At 38.2% G+C, this 23035-nt stretch overlaps 1 protein-coding gene across 6 annotated transcripts in view; it reads right to left on the minus strand.

Moving 5' to 3' along the window:
• The window catches only part of gpsm1b (G protein signaling modulator 1b), a 33762-nt gene extending 14422 nt beyond the window's left edge, over positions 1–19340 (minus strand). For 3 of the 6 annotated variants that reach the window (XR_004634962.1, XM_034709835.1, XM_034709833.1), the window contains exons 1-6: positions 19064–19340; positions 5643–5864; positions 3423–3558; positions 3132–3274; positions 1775–1898; positions 78–193 (exon numbers count right to left, since the gene is read on the minus strand). Coding sequence is in view for 4 of the 6 variants with exons in the window: in XM_034709835.1 (XP_034565726.1) it covers positions 78–193; positions 1775–1898; positions 3132–3274; positions 3423–3558; positions 5643–5864; positions 19064–19125 (803 nt within the window). In the remaining 2 variants the exon portion in view is untranslated. The remainder of the gene's footprint in view (positions 1–77; positions 194–1774; positions 1899–3131; positions 3275–3422; positions 3559–5642; positions 5865–19063) is intronic. The other 3 variants (XR_004634961.1, XM_034709834.1, XM_034709836.1) reach the window with 3 other exon arrangements.
• Positions 19341–23035: the final 3695 nt, after the last annotated feature.

The raw sequence follows: 23035 nt of genomic DNA on the forward strand, positions 1-23035 counted from the left end.
AGCATATTTTTAAGAATATTCAGAGCATGCATCACTTTTCATTTTCTCCACTAGATGTCAGGCTCCTCTTTTCTCACCTGTAGTGTTCTGTTGCTGTGCTAAACTGGCCTAGGAATATCAGGGCATTGCCAAGGTTACTGTAGGCTCGCCGTTCTGCAGCTTTGTCCCCAAATTCTTTGGCTATGGATAATCGCTGCAAACAAAAGAAGACAAAGATCACACATAATAACACGTGGTTTTTAATTAGCCTCTGGAATTGCCTCGGTTTGAAGACAGAAAAAAATAAAGCGCATGTTTAATTTGCAAGCTCTTTCTTGCCACCCTACTGCATGAATAAAAAGTGCTGCTGCAGCAGTGGAGCACCAAATCTTATTCCCTTCATAGCAGTGTGCTCCCCTACATTACACACTGGTTTATAATGAGACAGAGGCAAAGGAGCAGCCTCTCCCATGAGGAAACAAGTTGTTTCATGATCTAAAGTGACAAGAATTGTAGGAAGAGAGAGCGCCTTAGGCTACGTTTGCCAGTGATTCACCAAGAAACTAATTTCCGCACTTTTTTTTTTCTGAGTCCCTGCACACTGAGCTTTTTTTATTTTACTGTACTGGGGAAAAGAGGATGAGCTATGTGTGCTAGTAAACTGAAAGAAAATCAAGATTTGATCAAACATGTATTATCTTTGGCTCTCTTCATGTCTCTACACTCTCCGTTGTCCCTTCTGCTCTTCCTATTTTGCATGTAAAATTTGTGCAAACTAAAGTCTGTGCTATCCAAACTAGTTGAGATGTTTTTTATAACCAAATGCTTATAACCTGCTTCTCCACTGAAATCCCATATTTGAATCACTCTGTGTGCTTCTCATACTGTGTGTGCTCATAAAAACCTGGTGCAATTTTATCGTGCACTAACTTGTCTGACTATCAATTCATAAGATAGAAGTGTAGAAGTGTACATAGTGTTTATATCTGTAATATTTGCTATATTTTATTTGATCTTATTTTTTACTGTTTTATTTGCTCTTTATTTATTATGATTATGATTATTATTATTTTATTTTAACTATGTAAGTACATTGTTGTACTCTCCTGGCCCATGTTGTAAGCTGCTGGAGCAAAAACAATTTCCCCCAATTGGGATCAATAAAGTACATCTTATCTTATCTCATCTCTTATGACTGATGGTTCAGTCCGACTGAACCTAAAAGCTCACATCGTTCAAACATGTTCGATCAAATTGTCAGTGAACCACTTGTTTGCCTGTGGCCTGCCCATGACAGACCGACACCCAAGAAGGGAAATATGATGACAACAACTCCCTGCAGATGTTTTCATGTGGCACTGTGGCTTCAGGGCGGACCTTTATAAGATCCCTGACTGAGATTTAAGGGCCACACAACATGTGCAGGAGCCACCAAAACGCCCTAAACCACACTGTGATGTGTATGTAAATGGTCTGGACCAGTTAAACCAAACATATACTGTACATAAATTAGAAAGACATGTTCACATCATATTCATGAAACCTGAGCTGAATAAGAAGAGGTAAGAATTATACTTCCGTTCTATTAAGCACACTGGAAGGGGATATCATGGCAAGCTTCAAATTTTCTGAATAGCTACAAGGTCGACGGCCTACAGTGGAAAAGTCTGCTGCTCTGTTGCTCTGGTGACACAAGGTCACTGCTCTATTCAGGAGCTACAGCAGGGCGGATAACTCTCTTTTCTATGCGCCAGTGATATTACAAGGATGCAGGCAAATGTTTTGAATTTCTCACCTGTCGGTGAAACTTGATAGCTTCAACAAAGTTTCCCAGCAGATAGTGGGTGTTGCCCAGGTTTCCATAGGCCCTTCCCTGTGCAGCTCGGTCTCCAAGTTCTTTCACCAAACACAGATTCATCCTGCAGAGATGCCCACATACGGATTAAGTAAGCAGCAGCATAACGTATAAAGCAACTAAGAAGGATGTCTGACAAATGACAACTCATACATTATATTAAAGATAGAATGAAGTTTCCAATAATATTGTTAAAATGTTGAAAAAACAGTGTTGATCAGTTTTATTGAAGGAACACTATCATGTGACTTGGGTTGTCCTATGTTACCCGTACAGCATTATGGGTAACATAGCACAAGACAAGTCACATGATGGCAGTATTTAAGTTATTCCATATGTTTGATATAATTAGATTAGTTATAACACAAAAAGCTTCTTGTTAATGTGATGGATATTCTCATAAACATGAGTACAAGGTATATCAAAGGCCAGATTATTCATATAATGCTGTGTTGCCTTGGGCTTTAAACAATGTCTAGATAATTGCTCTGTGAAATATGTATTTAGAGTAGATTTATATTGCCTTTATAATCCAGAAAGCACAAATTATTGATGCTTTCTTTAAGCCACAACAAGCTTTGCCCTCGTGTAGGCAAACAATATATAATAATGTGTATTCTGTATATATAATTTAAAGTTTTATGCAGTAATGTCACATTCTGTTCCGTTGTAAACTGAAACGTTTTATAATACAGTCTCACAACATCCCCGTTTTGGCGAATGAAAGCAGCAACATGATCTGCTGTTGATTTTCAGCATTATGAAGCAAGGACACTGTGACAACAAATGGAACAAATTACAGCTGCAAATTCAAGATAATGTTTCGAGTATGACTCAGTCAGGCTTGATCGAATACACTGGCAAAAAGCCACATCATGTCTAGTATACAGCTTGACAAGGACTGTAGTTGAAAAGAAAATGCAGCATAATCCAAGGCTGAATTATCAGCGGAATCTGCGTATTGTCTTTAAGTTAGCATTTTTCACTCTTTTTCTCATCCATGTTTACTTTTACAAATCAGCAGATATGCCACGCAGGCACAGACGTGTTCAAAAAGAACAGAGGGCCTAATATTAACCACAGATGAGACAAAATAGGGCCAGAATAAATACCATAGGCCAGCTGAAACAGGTTTTCTGCGTGCAACTTTGAGAGAATAAAAGGAAAACAGCCTCAACAATATTGCATGTTCTCTATTAAATCCATAAAATCACAAAGGCCTGACTGCATTTTATGGTATTTCCCTGCTGTATCCATGTAATGTGTGTGTGTGTGTTCAGTGTTACACAATACATACTCATAAAATCCAGTAGCCCTTTGCAGTGTGTCTCTGACATCAGGGGGGAGGTCTCCTGGTTCCTGTGAGCAGCCCCATAACTGCTGTTTGCCCTTTGCATGAAACACGTTCCCTATATTATACAAAGCTCTGGCCTCTCCAACCTACAAACAGAAACACAGACAGAGAAAAGGCTTGACAGAGGTACACAATGATTCTTTATTTGATATGTCTCAAACATTCTATCAACTGTTTTGTCTTTGTATTACAGCTTTTTGACTTGTAGGGAGATTCTATAAACAAAAACATTACCTTGTCCCCTTGCTCTTGAGAGATATCCAGATGTCTTTGACAGCACACGACAGCCTCATCAAAGCGCCCCAACACTTTTAATGTGTTACCGAGGTTACCACTGGCTTTCCCTTCTCCAATTCTGTCTCCTATTGTTCTGAGAAGGCAAAGAATCACATTTAGCAACGACAGTAAAGACGACAGTTTCTTTACATCGCTGTCATTTAGGTAAACGACTACCATTACGGTACTGTACACAGATTTAATAGTGAGACGCTGCATAGTGCATTTTTAATTAGCTCCCAGGAGGTTGACAGTCCCTGAGGACCTGCTGAGCCTGTAATGTAACAAGGTAAATCTCCCTGGGGTCTTTGATGGCTTCCCTGCTGAAGAACCAGCTGCACTCACAGTAGGGGACTGGATTACTCGTTCAAGCTAAATAACCAGCTGGTGGTGGAAGACTGTTACTATATGAAAGTCCCCTCACTTTTCTTTGAATTCCATTACCTAATGTAGTGCAACACATTTTGAAATCCCTGCTGCTCTTTGTGTGTCTGATTAAGTCCATAAAACCTGTCAGGGATGATATGTTCAATGATCTTTCTCTTATGAACTGCCTGTACATCAAATAACAGACTCATTAGCACATCATTCCTGCAGACCGCTAAACAGCTCAGCACTGGCTGGAGCTCTGACTCTATAACTTGGCTTGAAAGCTTAGCTTTGTTTTTAATTAAATTGCATTCAGGCTTCATGGGTAGCCACTACAGATTTTCTGTTTTCATTTGGTATGAATTGTATTTTTGGCCGGCTGCAGATCTAGCTTTGCACACTGGCCTCAATAAATACATAAAAAGCATGTAACAGATAACATGAAGAGCTTCTCTTACAGGTGATGATAATCAATTTGGGGTTTTGTTTGTAAATTCAGAAACAAAATACCATTATATTAATCAACCTTTAATTAATTAAAGCTGCTGTTGGTAGGAATGGTGTAAAAAACTGTACTTTTTTTCTGCTGGGTTTACAATGTAATTAAGCAGACGCTAAAGGGTTTGGAGAAAAGGTCATAATACCCATTGGTACTCATCGGTAAATGAAGTAATTTGAGACTATTGCGAAATCTCTGCGTTTTCCAATGCCTTTGTATCAAGCAATGTTATTATTCCCCTTGTTCTCGTTATGAAGGACCAATCACAGCGAATCTCCAATCCTCTGTCCTGATTGGTTAAGGGGCGGCCCCTACTACATCCTCCGATTGGTTATGAGTCCGGCACTATCATGATTGCGCACACCAATCTGTGTGGGTGAGCTAAGAGAGAATCTGGTTGGAAGGGGTAGTGTTGACATTCGAAGTCCCTCTATCTGACAAATATGTTTTAGCTTTAAAATACATTTTATTCCTTTATTTATTAAGTCATTTTAAAAGTTCAGACTTTGTTAAATACTAAATTCTGATAGGTTAAAACCCTTATAACGACAGTAATTCATTGCATATCAGTCACATCAAAAATCATACCAAATCCACAGAAAGGGGTCAGGTGCATTTCACCTCTGCCTGTTGACACTGTGGCAAAAATGTTAGTTTCTGTAAGCATTCCAAATTGTTATCATCGTGGCAAAAAAATGATATTTATACTAAGGCCTTGTTTCATGTGAACGGCTCATTAGACATGGAAATGTCTTTCTTTAGACTTTAGAAAAAAACCTGGGTTCACATGGCAATGCAAAAACAACTGAAAACACTGGAGTATGTCCGCCAGACCAGAACTTGGTGGTATAACTTTGTAATGACACACCAACGAAGAACACGATGCAAACTGCGCACAAAGCCATTCTTCAACAGAGTGGTGAGTACAAACAAAAAGACAGAACACATGATTGAAAATTGTTGCCTTTGTCTGGAGAAGCATTAATAAACTCAGTAGAGTCGGCAGTGCAAACACAGCTTGGCAGTCTATCATTGTTATTATTCGCCGCCTAATTCGCATAGCCACCCATTGACCTTACATTATCCCTTACTTACTTACTTACTTATCCCTACTGTACTACCAGTGCCTATTACATGCTTTTAAATAAAAATAAACAGGCAGTCGGTGCTTAATAACTACGCTTTGTAAAGGGGTTTCATGTGGTTTAGCCGAGGGAAGTGATTCTCAACAGCTCCAAAAAAGTTTTGGCAACTTGACGTCAGCTTTAAAAATTCAATGGGTAGTAACTATGAAAAACTATATTGCTCACCTTGCCAAAGTAAGGTCATGTTTGTGGTACTCCAAGGCCTTTCCATACTCCTTGAGGTAGAAGTAAGCATTGCCCAGCTGGCTGTAGATGGCACTTAGGGTCTTCAGGTCCTCTGTACCGACCTGCACTGCTGCTTCAAAAAACGCTGTTCCCCCTTTAAAGTCCCCGGCCTTGCACAGCCGCTCTCCTTCCAAAGCCAACTCCAAGCAAGAGGCCTCCATCCTTAATGGTACAAACACACAGATTCACACACATATACACACACATGCAGGGAGAGACAGACACACTGTATTAACATAATGAGCACTATAAGAGACAGAACAATGTATAGGATCAGGGACTCCATCACTGTTACACTGGTAAGGAACAAATTTCCAGAATCACCATGACAACAAGATCTATAGCCATATCTGTGGACGGTTGCCTTAGCAACTGAGTCTACGGCTCCAAGATGAGCACCTTGAAAAGGTGTTGCAGTTTTTGCTCATTACTGCTTTTATTAGCCAGTGATTAGCCGTTTTTTTAAAGTCCCAAAATGTGAAGTTCTCTTGCACAAATGTTGACTAGTGTCCATCTTTAAAAAGTGCTCATTCTTCTACCTTACTTTCTTCTCTTTTTGGTTATATGACATTGAAAGCAACTTAGCATTCTGTGCACAGTAACCCTTCCTCTGTAAAAACAAAAAAAACTGTGCTGTAACTCATGGTTTGATTTTGTTGATATTGGGTCAAGGATCCAATTGTTTCTCTGCTTCCCTCCATTGCTACCCTGAATCACAACATTTTCCAGAAATAACTATTAAAAGCCAAGTCAAGAGGAGTCTTCCTACCACTTATACGATGCATTTGTTCCCATGGCAACTGCTGGATCAATGACTGTGTGTGTGCCATCAGGGAATGTAAAAGAAACATTAACTTTGTGTCTGTTGGAAACTACCTTGTCTTTAGGGGAACATATCAATGGATGGAACCATTTGAAGAGTAATCTTATTAGCAGTTTAAGATCTAGTTTGTTGTAAATCAGAAATAAAGTGCTATGTCCAAATACTCACAAATAGAAAATATCGAAGCATCAGGGCAAAAGTGGGATTGGGATCATAGGAAGCCCAGATTCATGATTTAATCCAGAATAAACTCAACCAACTAGGTTGCAGCTCTCAATTCCAGGTAAAGTGTTAGAATAAAGAGTTAAGCAAGGATTATCCTTGAATCTTGTCTGTTTTACAAATAGCCCCATTCAAGAAAGACTTGAGTACCATGTGTAGTTTGCAGGTTAAGCATGAAACTTCAAAGGTAGTTTATTTAGTTCACTTTGAATTTATGAAAAAGTTCTTTACACTCCTCCCTTAGCTTCAGTGCATCATATTTTTATCTTCATTTATTATATACCCTCTACTAGCTTTTGATCTGTGCATTGATTAAAAGCCAGTTGGTCCTTGATTTCTAAAAAATAATGTCAGATGTTGATTCATCAGACCACAGGTCGGTTTTCTACTTTACCTTTGCCCATCTTGAATTTGGCTTAGGCAAAGATAATTCAACCAGTATCTCTGGATCCTGTTTATCTATGGTTACCTCTTCACTTGGTACAGTTTTGACCTGCATTTTTTGGATAGACGAAGATTATTGGAAGTGATTTTGAGGTCATGCAGTGATATCCATGACAGAGTCATGTCTGTTTATCATCCTTGTCCCTTTTGTACCATGATTTATCCTGATTTTCTGAAACTTTTAATGATATCATATACTATAATAAAATCCCCCTTTTTTTCTCCTTGGCATTTCCTTAGTTTTCCAGTGTTTTGTATTCCCTGCCTCAACATTTTTTAAATGTGTTGCTGGCATCAAATTCAAATAAAATATTTTTTAAACAAACAATTACATGTTTCAGTTTCAACATTTGACATCTTGTTTTTGCACTATTTTCAATGATATCACGGGTTTAAATAATTTGCACATCATCAAATTCTGTTTTTATAAACACACTGTCCCAAATTTGGGGAACTGGAGTTGTCAAATCACTACTCAAATGGTCTGGTTTGCAAAATTGTGCATGGCAGTTCAGTAAGTGTTGACAGAGTGGGTCCTTTCAATACCTGTGTTTTTCCTTAGTTCTTGTTTTGTTCACATATGTCTGTAGCTCCAAGCGTAAAGGCCTTAGCATGGCCTGAGGTCGGGGTCCATGGTGGACCAATTTACATACCGCTATCTCAGCTCCAGTCAGAGGGCAAGGCTCGGATTCCATGCCAGTAAGGGATAGCAAGACTAGCTAAGGCAAAAGACACATTGCAGTTAACTCGAGCTGTATAGGTATCGCTGATAATGCAGGGCTAAGACCTTTAGCATTATCAGTTGATCTGGCCAGTTAAAGTGGAAAATCCAGTTAATCGTTGCTCTGGCGTCTCAAATTCCAAGTTCATGTGGCCCATTGAGATTCTACAGAAGAATCCATAATGTCAGCCATGTTGGAGCAAACCTGGACACAATCCACTGGACTTTCTACACACAGTCCAAGAGCAGCCAAGAATCCCATTTGCTTCCCAAGTCCTCGAGAACGTTCCAAAAAATGAATGGTGAGTGAACTCTCTACCCTATTAGCCGAGCAAGACAGAAGGGGGCTGTAAAAAAAAAAGTATTCCACTGTAGTAGAGTAGTTCCAGATACTATTGTATTTCTCAGCAAAAACATGTTGATCTAAAAGTCTACACAGGGCTATTTTCACCGCCTACCAGTCCAAGCCAAGAGAATGAAGCCAGATAGTCGAGATGTCAGTTGTTATTCTGTTATTCAGCTCTTACTGTCCTCAACAGGAATGTGTCCAGTGTCCACCCTTGATCCTCTTCCACATCCTCAGTAATGATCCATTGGTCAGCCTTGCCTTAACAAGTCACATTTTACAAGGGGGTGCTGCTATTCTGGGTAAGCAAGAAGACATCCTATCATTCAAAGGAAGGACATTACTTCTTAACTCAGCCTTTGACCAAATGAGAGTCGGAAAGGAAGGATGAGAGAGAGACAATTACTAATCCAGGGACATGCACCTCCTTGGTTAGAGAGCACGGTGCACTGATTGGCTATCACTAATCCCACTATCTGCTGACATTGGCAGAAACATTTTTAGGTCACCACCAGCCAAGACAAAAGACTTAGTCTAGAAGTGGTAAGGGATCGGTGAACATTGAGACTGTGAGGGTATGAATTTTTAGTTATTTTGTATGAATAGACAGGTATTGATGAAAAAAATCTTAAGTCAATCCAGCAGTCCAGATAGGTCATGATTTTCACCACAACTCGCTTAACTTTAACTCAATGCATGTGCCTTCACTCATGCAGTCCAATGAAGCTTTTGCTACTGCTCTACTATTGTGCTACTATTAAAGTCGCTCCTGTTTGCAGTCATTGTAAGGACATTGAGACATTAATGTATTGAGAGGCTTACCCTAGGTGCATCTAATAACATTACAATTACTCTGTTCCATTAAGGCATGTCAGTAGGCCTCGATGCCATGCACCACAACAAAGTGCCTCCATTGCAATACCTAAATTGAATGCAATGTCTTGTAGACAAAGTGACAACATGACCATGTCTTCAAAGGAGGGCCCTCAAAGTTGTAGATAGTGCTGCTTTCTCCAGTGGCAACAAGAAAAGGAAGCTGGTGCCAAAAGCAGCAGCCAGAGGGAAAGGTACACAGTCAAAGTGGTTACTAAGACCACAAGGGGAATATACAGAGAAGTCAAAAGACAAAACAACATTCATTGTCTTGGTAGATGCTGGGCCACCGGGTGAAACCAGAACACCTTCAGTGGGCCTTGGCAATAATTCCTAAACTCTCTGGGACAGTTGGAGCACCAATCCTCCAAAAAAACACTTCCCCATTTGGTGTGTTTTTGATGATGGCAGTCCAACATGTTGGTCAAATACCTCCAAAAGGTGGTATTAAAAGCTGATGACTGCAAAGGCCACTGTGTAAAATTGACATCATTTTCACACTCTTCTATCATATCCTTTATAAAGACACTGTCATATTTGAAACCAGTCCCTGTGTGAATATTTCATCATAGTATCAAGGTGATGACTTAGAACTAGTTTCGTTGATTTGTAGTTACCCTTCCAATGAGGTTACAAATTGATCCAAACGTTTTTAACAAATTGCCCCCTCATCAGTACAAAGCCACTGGATCTCCTAAAAAGGGTTCAGGAATTCAGGGGGGTTTTCTACTTGTCTCTTGACAACATTGCGCAGTTATTATAATAAGGCAGGCATATCTTTAATGAAACCAACCAGCCAAAATATACTTTGTTACTTTAATTCGCACCAAGGCTTTGGCATTTAGCAAGCCTGATGCTTGATAGAAAAGAGACAAAAATGAGTTTTTCTTTGTTTCCTTTGCTTTTTATCTTCATCTGACAATAAACGAAAAGCCATGGAAAGAATCTTTATGACTGTCACGGACTGTGTCAAAGAGAACAAGATGGATGTTGTATACAATACAATATATAAAAGGCAGAACTGTTTCTGTCAAACAACAAAGCATTAAGGATTAAGGATAGAACGCTGGCATAAATCAATGATGAATGCTTAGGCTTTGCAAAGACTTTGTTGCAGTGTCTGTATGGGAACGTGATAGTGTTAAAGATTAGAGAAGCAACTTCAGAGGTTCTAAATTGTGCTGTTAGAGTGAAAAGACAAAAAAGACAATAAAAAGGGGGAATTCAGCTGCAGATGGTGCAGGGGCTTCTGGAAACCACTGCTGAATTGTAAAACCTTAAACTTTAAAACAGATTGTGGAAAAAGGGAGTAGCCTTAAGAAAGCCAGGCGACATGGTTAAATAACAAAAGCTGTGCAGTTGTAAAGTTGGAGGCCACAACATACCATCACCCATCTTGATCTACGTCTGTAAATTCAAAGTACAGGAAGCAAACTTGGGGGTAACAATAAAAAAATCTACTAAAAGAATGACAACATGAGTGATAGCAGGACACTTATGGACATTCCAATAAAGGAAAAACAAATGGAAAACAATGCAAAGGAAAATAGTACCGCCCACTTAAATAGAGGACTGACACAGTGACTTTCATTCAATGCATGTGGTTGGCGTAACAATGGATCTTTGCAGTACATGAATGTAAAAGTCTTCCATTCTCTCCTCTGGTTGCCACTTTGATTGCTCTGTTTGGAAGACCTTCATCCTATAATAGCCTGCCTGTGGTCAGAGAGACACAGTTCCAAAATGTAGTTACCATGGCATCACAAAGAATAAGTTACATGTTGGAATTCAGGGGGTAAGTATAGCAACATATATAAAATACAAAGAGGTACAAACCAAAGGATAGGGATATTGGAACAGTTGATTTAAAAGCCATAGTATCATCAGACTATACAGGATAAGGGCCTGTATCAGCTAACAGTAGTTTTTCCACTGGCAGCGCCTATTTTCTGTACAAAACCAATGTAGCTCAGCCTTTTTCAGTGCTCAGCATCAGAAGCTTCCTAAGCAAAAACACAACCTCATCAGCATTCGTCACTTTTTGGAGCATGGCCGCACTCGTCAATGTTGCAAAATCAAAAAGGGGTCAGCTTCTGATATTTTTGTCAACAACAATGGCGGAAATCCCAACCGCAAAGAAACTAACCACACTTGTTCAAGGTAACAATTTCAAGTTCAAGCTTCTAATGCTTTGACATGATAACTATTATTTTCATGCTTTCTTTGCAATAGTTCTATCAAATATAAGCAAATACCGTTCAGAGCAGCTCAATTTTCATCACATTGCAACAATAAGCACCAATTGGAAAGGCTCTGAAATTGAGGTTGTTGTGGCCAACAGCACAAAAACACAGAAAAATGCAGTTAGTGAACATAGAAAAATAAAACAAAACTGTCAAAAGATGTAAGCTTGCTCCTTTATGAGACAGGGTTACACCTGGCATAGTTACAATACCAGAGACACTGCACATGAACAGGCACTAACAGGAAGACCTTCAAAGACCACAATTTGGTTCAGTGTACATAGTGCACTGCGCTCATATTCAGATTTTTTGCAAGGACTTTTTGAAACACATTTTCCTAATGAGACAAAAAAGACAAGATTATTGATGATAAATCAAGCCTAGGTCATTTTTCAAGCAAAGCCAGCAATGGTTGGATGTCGCATCTTTAAATTAGAATGATGGTTTTCTTGTCTTTCATGACTTAATAATGGATTATACACCTGCTATGCACTGTATACAAGATACTCCATGACATTTCACAAAAGAAAAAAGTAAGCCAGCTTTGGTTCACCATCTGAGACATTGCTCACTGTTTGAAATACAAACTCATGTAGCTCTAGTGAAAGTTCAGACAGGAAGACTATAAAAGCAATCACAGCAGTTGTTTAACTGTCCTCTCCCTAGTTCAATAGCTCACAGTCCGCTTCCAGCTGCACGCTCCGGAGCTGTCATTGGTTAATCAGCGGTGGTTGTCATCCAATAGCTCAGTGGCACGCCCTTATTGTCAGCCTATCAACTTTCTGCTGTCTTTTTAAATGTGTCCCTCTCTCCCCAGCTAGTTCCTCCTTGCATTGATGGTGTGCACCCCTCCGCCTCCCCATCTTCACCTGGTCTCTGCTAGTCTTCAATTCCTAGAATTCATCAACCACCGCCACCAGTGTCTGGACTCTAGGGGAATTTCTTCTGCTGCCAAATTCATGCATCCTAGGCTCACAACATTATCCCCATAGAGTCCTTACACCAAAGATTTCTGTCAAGTTTCATCATTCATTAAGTTGTAATACATAACCTTTAGTCTTCAAACGGTGTCTCTCCTGATTGAAATAAGATAGTCTGAGTTTTCCATAATGTCACCCTACTGACATTTCTCCTAAGTGCATGTCTATAGCATGTTTGCATGTATATCAAACTATGTGCATGTGCAGCATGATCAAAAAAAGAACATGAGTGAAAAAACTGAATTTCCCCCAAGGGGATTTATAAAGTACATTTACATAACATTCAACTGTGTTATTATATGTTATGTATCTATTACATTTGATTGTATATGATATTTAAAATACTAAAGATATTTTTCAGCCCGTAAAAGGTATAAACATTTAATCAAATACAGTTTTACAGGTTACATTTTGGGGTTTTTTGGATGTTCAGATTTTAAAGTTCAGATAGGTAGTGACTTTAAAATAAGATCCGACCACACAAACTTGATCTGATTTAAGCAACATCTATTTCTTCATTGAAGTAAAATAATAATTCAATTATTGGTCATAAAAATAATGAAATGATGAAGTCTCTACTAGGAGCTCTCCTTTAAATTTATGGATCCTTGTCCCACATTGACAGTTCTACAATACTATCCCCATTATTCTTGGCTTAGCTAACAAACTCTGTGCTCAGAGTAGTAATTCTGGCCATAATTACAGAGTGCCACGGCCAGTTGTCAGGGAAACCAAAGAGAAACTCTCTAGGAATGTTTTCTCCTCTTGCAGCGCATGTCGTTTTCAGTTAGAGCTGAGCTGTGTCCTTTTTTCTTACCTTTGTCTGATTCTCTTGTAGGACCACATCTATGAAAAACACTTCCATATATGTATCATCACTCAGATTGACTTGATCCTGTCTTTTGTAGCACTATTCATGACTAGGGTTGCGAAATCCCAGGAATTTTCAAAATTGGAAACTTTCCAACGGGAATAAACCAGGAATTGACTAAACTGAAGGTTGGCTCTTAATAGGGAACTTAAATATAGTTGGGGAAAATATATTTTAGCGTAATCCTGACTAAAACAACCAGATTTCATGCAAGTACAGTTGAATATCTATGCTATTCCTCCATCACAAGCACATAGCACACCGCTTACAGCAGGGCTATTGAGACCACGCCCCCTACATGCACTGTGCATTCCTCTATCACATGCACACATGATTTCTAGAAACCTGCACATCTATGCTTTTTTATTTGGATGTTGAATGGGACTTTGTTGGGATTGTATTTTTGTTAATTTTTGAATGGGTTGTGTTGGAGGGATGAGTAATATTTAACTCAACATTAATGTTTTGGTTCTTCAATGAAAGAATTGATTGTTCAATAATATATTTAACACTTGATAAAGTTCTACTTACAAATAAATCTGTTTTAATTGTATTATTTTGGATGGATGTCTGCTTACAACAAAACAAATGTTTATGCTTGGATATGATACCTTTCCATTAAATTACCGTTAATTCCCATAAATTCCCATGGAAAGTTTCCAATTTGGAATATTTCCAAAATTCCCCAGCTTAACTTCCCATGGAAATTTTTCATCCCTTTGCTACCCCATTATGCCTATGTAATAAAATGAATATGTCAGGAAAAGTCCCACAGATGTTTTTCAATTGGAGGTGGACTGATCATTTTTAATATTGCTTATTTTTCAGGCTTTTTTACAAACAAAATTTGACCAAAGTAAAAGAACAACAACAGAAGAATAGGTTTAATATTCAGCTGCCATGCTTATTGTTCAATCTACAGTGAACCATTGCACAAGGTACTGTTATTTAAGTTGTTCTGAATGCAATGACACCAAGCATTTTACAGCCATTTCTGTATTAAAGAAAAATACCTGTTGAATATCCCTGTGATACAACGTTTAAAAACTCTTCTAAAAACTTAAAGGCCAGACAGACCAAAGTAAATAAATATATAAAATATAGTTTTCCAATCAATAATAAGGAAGTAACAGAGAGAAACAGGGCTTCATAACCAGACGTTTCTTGCAGGGCTTCCTTTCACTTCAGTCCTCTACCTTGACATGCGTGCGGCTCATAGGCCAATTGAAATGACTGGATTTTGATTAGCCAAAGACCTCTGTTGCCCTTTGAAGTTTCCCAACCACCAATCAACATTTACTCACAAATATGTGAAAAACACAAGGTTGGGTTAGGGTTTCAGAGGGCACTTACAAAGACTGTGTACATTAGTATAGAAAATTGCACAAAGGTCTTCAAAATGTGAATACTAGACCAATAGATCACCATAATTCCTTTTGTATATGGATTTCAAGAGTCCAGACTGTCTGGGAATGAATAACTATGATGAACAGACCCTAACCTTTTGATTTAAAGGTTTTTCTGGCATTTATAGTTGAAAGAAAACACAGAATTTATATATAGGAGAGCAGAATAGCTACTTGTTGCAGCTGTACCTTTGAAATACCTTATTAAAGAGTCATTCTACTGATAGCCTTACATTGTTTACAATTTGGTGACACTGAATAACTAGAATCAATGTCTGTAACCGACAAAACAGCAGCATTTTACTTTAATTGCTAACAAAGACCCTGAGGATAACAGTCTTTTGTGTGGGTCAACAAAAGCACACACAGAAAAACACACACGCATATTCCCAACCCTCATTGCAGAAAGGTCATGTATTCAGGTTATGTGTTAGTTAAATAGAGGGAAAACACTGAGAGGGCAGACCTGGCTATATGATCATGACCAGCACTGTGAGTCACTCCATGTATTTATCTTTGTGTTTGTCTGGGACATAACAACCTTGCAGGGCTCATGAATGTCATTTCACAACTCAACAGTTATTAATATTCTCTGCAGCCACAGACACTGTCTATCAATTACCCACAATACACTATGAGGTCTTTTATATGAGCGAGTAATAAACGGTATGTGCTGGTCTCACAGTATGCAGTATAACAGGGATTTAACTGGTCAACCTGTTGCTTTACACAGCTACAGGACAAATCATTTCCCTAAATTTCTTCTCAATCCGTGGGTTTGATATCTGCTTTATTCTACTTGACTGATAAGCAAAGATGTGGGGGCGCCCTTATATAACCAGTGTTGTTGTGATTAGTAATGTTCAAAATGTCAAAATATAAAACACAGTGACGTCATTTTAACAAGTTCTACAAAAAAAACATGATCAGTGGTGTCAGATATCTGGCTTGACACAAGAATCAGCAAACAGATAAAACTGTCCCACGAGTCAAATGTGCTACTGTGAATATAATATATAAATATGTTGAGCTGAATAGATTAGTCATTAAAGGGGTTAGTTTCATAAGACTAATTATCACACGACTGTATCAACTACTTGATTCTGATTGGTCTATAATCCTTATCGATGGTCTGTTATTTCTCGACAGCACACCCTTGCGCTGGTTATGGCTCTAATCGTGAACTCAAGTTGGCTGACTGTAATGATATCGATTTCTGAACAAAGTCCAGTTAATGTCAATCTCTATGTTTATTTATGATGGGCAAAATAAAAGAGATGAAAATAGAAGAGAACAGGCAGGAGAGGTTAAAGACACAAACCATGAAGCCTTTGACAGAGAAATCAAGAAAAGTCTCTACAGAACACTGCATGGGATTTAAAATGTAGAATGCAGAGTAAGTAGGCGGCTATGCAAAATTAGAATCCTGACAGGGTGAGCAGGACCTTGATGCAAAGCGGATGTGTCTCATCTCAACAATTTGGTATACCAATGTAATGGATGTTTTTGCATAACTGTCAGCAAGCAGAGTTGAAATGTGACGTAACTCTTTTCTGCTGAATAATAGACCCTTCTAGTGTTTGTAAATAGTATGGTATGTTTTTGTAGACAGAGCTTAGGAAGAGACAAAACAATCCTCTAGACCTGTTAACCAGCGCTAGCTTATAGCAAGCTGTTTTTGGCTTGTTTTTCAGGGCCAAGTGTTACTTCAATAAGTTAACAAAGACGAACAGGAGTAGACTACATTTAAATTTAACTGTTTGAAAAAAACTACCGTGTACAGTGAAGACTAGGGATGTACACACTTAATCAATTATCGATTAATTGATTGTTAAGAAATTACTCGAAACACGCATTTTTGTTTTCAATTTCCCATCACGTGGAACAAACATCATGTGGTCTCATATTACACTCAGCTATCAGGCAGGTGTTTTAATTTTAAAGCATGTTTCGATGTGAAACAGCTGTTAAAAGGTGTTGTGTACAGCGGAGACGCTCAGCTGACGGCTGTGCAACAGGTGTCCACGTTCACTTTTTAAAGAGGATCAATGCGCAACTGCTGCAACAACGACACGGACACAAAGGCTGAAAACTTCAAACAGGACATATCCCCACCTTTGGATACAAAGCCAGCAGACTGGTGGGAATTGCTAGTACGCCAAGTTTGCAGAACAGCAACATCAGAGCCGTCTGAGCTTTTCTGCCGCTGGACTGATTATGACCCGTTTGCGCTCCCAGCTGACAGCTGACCCAATACACACGTTTATTTTTCTCAATAAGAACAAGTAGACTGAAAACTGGACTCTGTGAGTCTTAAATACTTTTCTGTTATTATCATGAGCCTTCACATGATAAGACTATGTCCGCGGAGAATATTTTTATGAGCCTGATCGTTGATAATCAGTGTCAAACACGTACCTGTATTAAATACCGTCAGTTATATGCACTTTGTTGCAGTAGAAAATATAACCTAGGGGGAAAAAAACACATTTGGCCTTGTTTTTGACATAAGAATAATAATGTTTTTTATTGTTGACTAATCGATAATTGCTCGTTAACATTTCCAAAAATCGATCGCGGAAAATACTTAAAATGTACATCCCTAGTAAAAACCAATTGAAGGTATACAAGTCCTAAAGGTATCTATTAGTGTTTGATAGTTATGGCACAAATTTGGAAGACTAATAAACGGGTTCCTTCATTTTGTTTTGCTAAAGAAGTCAACGTTAGCATGTGCTGACCTACAACCTGTAGCGGTGGTTCGTGTTTGCCTCCAGTTTTCCCTTGTTTTGCCTCCAACTAATACCGTGACATCATCGAGATGTTGGCCCGAAAAAGGTCTATTTGATATGACGTGTATGATGTGGTTGTACCTGGTGTCGGTCTTGTTATTCAGAATTGATTATCATTGTCATGGGGTTTTGACCAATCAGAGTCAGGTTAACACAGCCAGGTGATAAGAAGGACAAATAAGAAAGCTGGGTAATAATGACATTTAATAACATTTACTAAGCAAAAGAAACAAATGTTTGAGAAGGAAAAGACGATGAAATGTGAGTATTAGTCGCAATGCTAGTAAAAAGTATTATCTCTAATGTTAACTTCAGGGTTCCCACTCTTTTCCAGAGATCATTTTCCAGAGATCATTTTCCAGGACATTTTCAGTGATGATCAAGCTGGTATGACAGTCTAAAATGAGTTCCTGATTTAGTTCCTAAATAGTCTAATATGTTCCTCTCAGTGGAAGTCTACATTGAAGACATGCAGTCTATGGCTGTCCATGAAATCATCTCTTACATGCTTAAAAATTATGGCAAATTAATTACAGAACAATGCAACCACAGATGTACAGCACTTTATTAGTGCAACCAAGAAACAATGATGGCCAACTCTCATCTCATCTTTCTCTTTTCTCAAAAAATATAAAATTAGCTAAGTAAAAATCAAAAGCACAAGCAAAGGACTCTGGAAGCTGCCTTACTGAAATAAATAAACAATAATAATAATCAGAGGATCAGTGCATTAATGACCAAAGTAGAACTGAATGACAAAAATGGCCACAAATGTTGAATGGGGATGTGTTTTTTTTAACCATGTCAAGTCGCACACAGTCATGTTGGAATAATTTTCCAGGACAATCTGTGATTTTCCAGGACTTTTTACTTTTTCTCCCATTTTCCAGGTGTTTTCCAGTACTGTAAAACTGGTCAACTGTTTTTCCAGGTTTTCCAGGACATGTGGGAACCCTGAAACTTGCTGACATTTTTACATTCATTCTGAATAATTGATGGAAGGAAACTTGAAGTTAAAACAGTTTTATAACATGCGAACAGTCTGATAAAAATGAAAATAGTGAGGTAAGGAAAATTGTAAATGAGTGGGAGCATGCTTATCAGATAAACACTGACTATGCAAATGACAGGGCTGAAAGAGAGTTATGACAGCTACTGTTAACAGTTCTAACTACACAATATGCATCTGTGTTCACGTGATCATATATTCAAGTATGGAGTGATTTTACACCCACATGGCACGTTTTAAACCCAATCCATGTGTCAGACTTGCACACTTTAACACTCCTCGCTGTATCCCTCCTACGTCCACATCTCATGAGGCTCCTCTCAGTCTGTACTTCCAGCCACAGCAGCTCAATGACCCGAGCCAGGAATGAGGCTTGGAACCGGGCTTTGGCTGCAGCTGTGGCTGGGTCTTGAGCTTTAAAATCAGTGAAAGCTGTGATGGTCAAGTTCCGCCTGCCTGGCTCCTCCTCGGTGAGAGAAAACCCCCGAGCTGGCAGCCTTTTTCTACCCTCTCTGTCCCTTCAGCCGCTCCCTACTGTGACTTTTTTCCTCTTTATCCCGGACAGCCATCCAAGGACACATTACCAGACTGACCCCCCATGTTTAGTGATGTACCCCCCCTCGGGTCATACCTTGAGTGTAGCCTCTTGCTGGCCAGATCCTGCTCCACACCGTTGGAAGCCGACTGAGCCATAGAACCGCTGCTAGTCTGGCTGCTTCCACCCGCTACGAAGCCCCTTTCACAGTTTCTCTCCTCCAGAGACAGCTATTTTTCTTTTCTTCTTCCTTAAGCCGTTCCGCCTTTCTGTCACTCCCTCCCCCTTTTTATTCTCTCCTTCTCCACTACTGTCTCTTATTCCCCTCCCCTCTTTCCTCATATGCCACAGCAATGGCAGCTGCCGAGGAAGTGAGGTATTGTGCAAATAAACCATAAAAAAACACACGGCCCCGCCCACAAAAATGACGTCACTGTTCGGGGAGTTGCGCGAGAGCATTGATTGCGCTTCCTCGTGGGGAGGTTTACGATTATATGTTTAATACTTGATGATAACACATTTTATACATACTGAAGATTATTTTTTTCTGCTGCATGTTCCTGGGTCAACTTGACCTGGGGCATATGATCCAAAAGTGTCAGACCCCCAAAAAAATCCCAATAAACATTTTTTTAAATCTCACTATTAATTTCATTACTAACCTTTTAAATCAATAATCAATCGAGCTTTATTTATATAGCACATTTCCTACAAATCAAATGCAACTTAAAGTGCTTTGCAGCGATGGAAAAACACGAAAGAAGCAGAAGTAAAACAACGGCAAGACATATTAAGGGATAATAATAATAATAATAATAATAATAATAATAATAATAATAATAATAATAATAATAATAAAAATAGTATTCATAAAATAAAAATAAAAATAGAATTCATATTGTTAGAATAGTTTTTAAAAGGGTAAGGATAAGAGTTGAAAATAAAACTAAGGCTACAAATATCAATAAAAACTGAGTAGATAAATAAAATAAATATATGAGTGAATAGATAAATAAAAATAGAATAAAATTACAGTTAAAATTGCTAAAATAATAAAGCAGCATTTAAATCAATATTACAGTAAAAGGTAAGTAATACAATTGTTAAACCCTACATAAAAGCCAGACTGAATAAATATGTTTTTAGTTTACGTTTAAAAGTTTTACATTACATAGAATTTTGTTTGTTTTGTTTCACATTTTGAATTTTTTTTTTTAAAGGCACTATGAGGAGTTTTTCACCATCTGAGAAACAGACTGAAACCAACACTGATGCCTCTTTATGACCTTCACAAGCAAACAAAACAATAAACAACAACACTGATACCTTCTCTGTTGTCATTTTTAATGTCTTAAACCACACAGTGGGGTTAGGTGTCAGACCACATGATTGACATTTGGCTTTAGAAGCATCCTTTTTCGTCTGTTTTCATGGCAAATGATCACATTGAGTGATAAATCTGGCTGTGAAAAGACAGCAGGGTGAGGTTTTTGTTGAAAAACTTTTGCATGTACAGAACAAGAGATAAGAGGTATCATTTTGTCCACAATGGAGCGCCAAAATTGATATAAGTCAAAAGTTCCTCAAGGCAGCTTTAATGTAGTGATGTTGATAAATTAACATGAGACATTTCTTCTGTCACATGCTGCCCAGATTTTTATGCTGTGTTTAGCTGGTTTGGAAGGCATATATTACCTAAGATGGATGGAACCTCTGAATACCACTAGCCTTTTATCCACTGTGACATAAGAAATCCAAAATAATACTTTGAACATTTTTTTTTAGATTTCTGAACTTTAGAATGGGTCAATTTGACCTGCAACATAACAGGAGGGTTAAAAAGTAATATCTAAAAACTCTCTCACTGCCCTTTTGGATTTTGCTGTGGGGCCTGTTCGACCATGGATGGGATGTATAGTAGTTGGGTGTAGCCAGATGTGGTCGATATTATTCAAGAGTTAAGGTGTTCATATACAAGTAGTAGAAGACAGTAACACATATAAATCAAGTGAAGACAGATTAAATAAAATAAACATATCATACATACAGAAGACAGGACAACTATACAATATATATAAAGTAAATACACTTATGACAACAACAACTATGTATATATAAAGTAAATACACCCATATAATAGTTCATGAATTTGATGCATTTTTATGTCATTGACTAAAATAAATGATTTAGTAAAGGACTTGAATTCTAGAAAGAAAATTGAAAAATTCAGAAGTGACTGAGAATTTCTGTTTGTGAATGAAAAACTTGGCATACAGTATAACAAAGTTTATGATATGTTCAAGAGCAATATTTTAGTAACAAACAACATCTTTGACTTTTAGAGAATAAACATAATTAGCAGCCGAGAAAAAATGAGATTCAATGTCTTTCCAGAATCTTTTGGATAGTTCACATTAAAACAAAAAGGTGAGAAATTGTTCCTGTATCGTTTTTGCAAAGGTTGCACTCATCTTTAAACTTAGCAATGAGGCTGTTAACAGGGCAAATTTGATGTATTTTGAAGTGTACCTCCTTAGCTTTGTTTGTTATACAGTATCTATAAGGTTAAAGCCAGGCCCTCCTCCAGTTTATGTTCTCAATCTCAGATCTCCAGAAAAATTTGGTGGTCAATATTACACCTTTACCCACAGTTGACAATGATGTCACAGGATCCTAGAGTAGCCTACACCTGTGCATCAGTACAGCGGGGGGCACTTCAGGTCAGCAAAAACTAGACTTTCAGAGGGTGTTGGTTACTTTATGGTAACCTTTAATAATACATTAAAGTGCGCCCAGTCTCTTTTTTCCCCCTTCAAGTACCCACTCATAAGTACTATAAGTTACTTTGGCTAAAACTAGAGCCTACTCAAATACTTTGATCAATACAACTCTAACCAGAGGAAGAATATGACTTTGTCCCTTGCCTTTAAAGTCATCTTTATTTCAATTGTAAGTCAGGTAGGTTTTTTTTATTTTATTTACTTTTCAAATATATAACTCAATATTTTACATTTTCGGAGGACTGGTTCTTCTTAATGGTCTGTTGCGTTTGTTATTATTTTTATGCTGCCTTCAAATGGAGTCCATTAAGTGATGTAGTCGTGTTGTGAAGTTGTGTGTAAGGCGTTCAAGTGGTAAATGAATGGGAACACCTTTGCCAGGCAACAGCAACATGGACACCTAAAGATCGATTGTCCACCTTGCTTTTTATGTGGAAATGCTAAAATTCCCATTTTTACTTTGCGCTGAAATTCCACATGGAGGGAAAAAAGACAAGTTAATAATATATATTAACACTTATCATAATTCCTTTCAGTCCCACACATGGCTAACATCAATCAAACTATGTTGTATAGGCTGCACTCTTGCCAAAGTTGGCTAACTTAGGTCCTCTAACTACAGACCCTGTCAGTTACACAATAACACAATGGATTTGTATATGAAACTGGATTCCATGAGTTCTACCTTTTCTGGGAACATCATCAGACACATCACAACTCAAGAACCGGAAGCTTTAAGAAAAATTCAACTTACGATGTCGCTGTGGTCTCTTCTCGTGAACACTGTAAACATGATCCCATTTGAAGGCACCATTAGTCTGTGTCATACAACTGAAAAATTCCTGACAGGAGCTTTGAAATCGTAACAATATTTCAAAAACCTCTGGTACCTTAAACTCTTTGACCTTTAAAGCTCCTGTGAGGAACTTTCTGTTTGTGTTGACTTTGGTGCCCCCCTGTGCACTAAGTGATCTTGCTTATTTTGTCCTGTACATGTGTAAATTATGTTATCTCCTCCTGCTTTCAACTAACAGTCAACTATTTCACTCATTTCACTCATTAAGAACATTTAATGCAGAAACAGGGTTTTTCTTGACGTGCTCTCAATCACCTCATCTGACACCTACCCTCTCACAGCGATTTTAGTCTTTAAAAATAACAAAACAGAAATGATCAATACCTTTCCTAACAATCTTGTTTACTTTTCTAGGTCATAAAGAGGCATCACTTTTCATTTCAGCCCATTTCATGACCACTCAAAAACTCCTCACAGGAGCTTTAAGGAAAA

This window comes from Notolabrus celidotus, chromosome 19 (assembly GCF_009762535.1).
Source record: "Notolabrus celidotus isolate fNotCel1 chromosome 19, fNotCel1.pri, whole genome shotgun sequence".
NCBI lineage: Eukaryota > Metazoa > Chordata > Actinopteri > Labriformes > Labridae > Notolabrus > Notolabrus celidotus.